Here is an 886-nt window from a genome sequence, read left to right as displayed (position 1 = left end):
TTGGGAATCCAGTCGCCATCCCCGCGGCGCAGCCCAATCCCAGGCCCCTCCCTTGGGAATGGGGGCGGGGCTGGGCGGGATCTCGTTGGCGCGGGGCCGGGGGCGGAGCATCTCGAAGTGGGACCAATAGGAGTGGCAGCCCGGGTCTGAGCGGCGCTGCCATTGGGCGCGACGACGCGAGGGGGGCGGGGCGCCCGTGAGGCTGGTAACGCCGAGGGAAGCCCGGACTCTAGTCGCGGCTCAGAGTCCGTCTGTCCGCGGGTTCCCGGCCCCGCTGTTCCCAGTTAGTTCTCTGAAGCCCGCGGTTCGCCGCCCCGCTCACCGCCGCGATGCCGGTGTTTCACACGCGCACGATTGAGAGCATCCTGGAGCCAGTGGCGCAGCAGATCTCGCACCTGGTGATCATGCACGAGGAAGGCGAGGTGGACGGCAAAGCCATCCCTGACCTCACCGCGCCCGTGGCCGCCGTGCAGGCGGCCGTCAGCAACCTCGTCCGGGTGAGCGCGCTGGGCCTGGGGTGGGGAGCGGAACCGGGCGGGAGGCGTTCCCGGTCCGCCTGGAGGCTCCCCTTTGCCCTCTCGCAGCCTGTGGCTTTGCACCTGGGCTCTGGAGCCGGACGGCCACGGGTTCGAACCCAGACTCCCTCGCGCTGTGACCTTGAGCATGCCTCTGAGCCTCTCTGGGCCTCAGTTTCCCCATCTGTAAAATGGGGTCAATCATGATAATGCCTGCCTTGGGGGTTCGTTGTGAAGATTCAGCGAGGCGGTATTATAAAGTGCTCAGCACAGCGTAGGAGCCATACTAAGTGCTTAATAAATGGAAGTTATTTGGCTGAGGGATGGCCCCTTTCACGCTGAAGCAGGCTGTCGCCCCTCACGCTGACAGC

At 65.8% G+C, this 886-nt stretch overlaps 1 protein-coding gene across 1 annotated transcript in view; it reads left to right on the top strand.

The window, feature by feature from the left end:
- The first annotated feature begins 221 nt into the window (after positions 1-221).
- The window catches only part of VCL (vinculin), a 110,471-nt gene continuing 109,806 nt past the window's right edge, over positions 222-886 (top strand). Inside the window, exon 1 of the mRNA XM_006090237.3 lies at positions 222-497. Coding sequence (XP_006090299.1) covers positions 330-497 — 168 coding nt within the window. The 5' untranslated portion in view covers positions 222-329. The remainder of the gene's footprint in view (positions 498-886) is intronic.

This window comes from Myotis lucifugus, unplaced genomic scaffold (assembly GCF_000147115.1).
Source record: "Myotis lucifugus unplaced genomic scaffold, Myoluc2.0 scaffold_69, whole genome shotgun sequence".
NCBI lineage: Eukaryota > Metazoa > Chordata > Mammalia > Chiroptera > Vespertilionidae > Myotis > Myotis lucifugus.
This window is presented reverse-complemented; position numbering and strand designations above follow the sequence as displayed.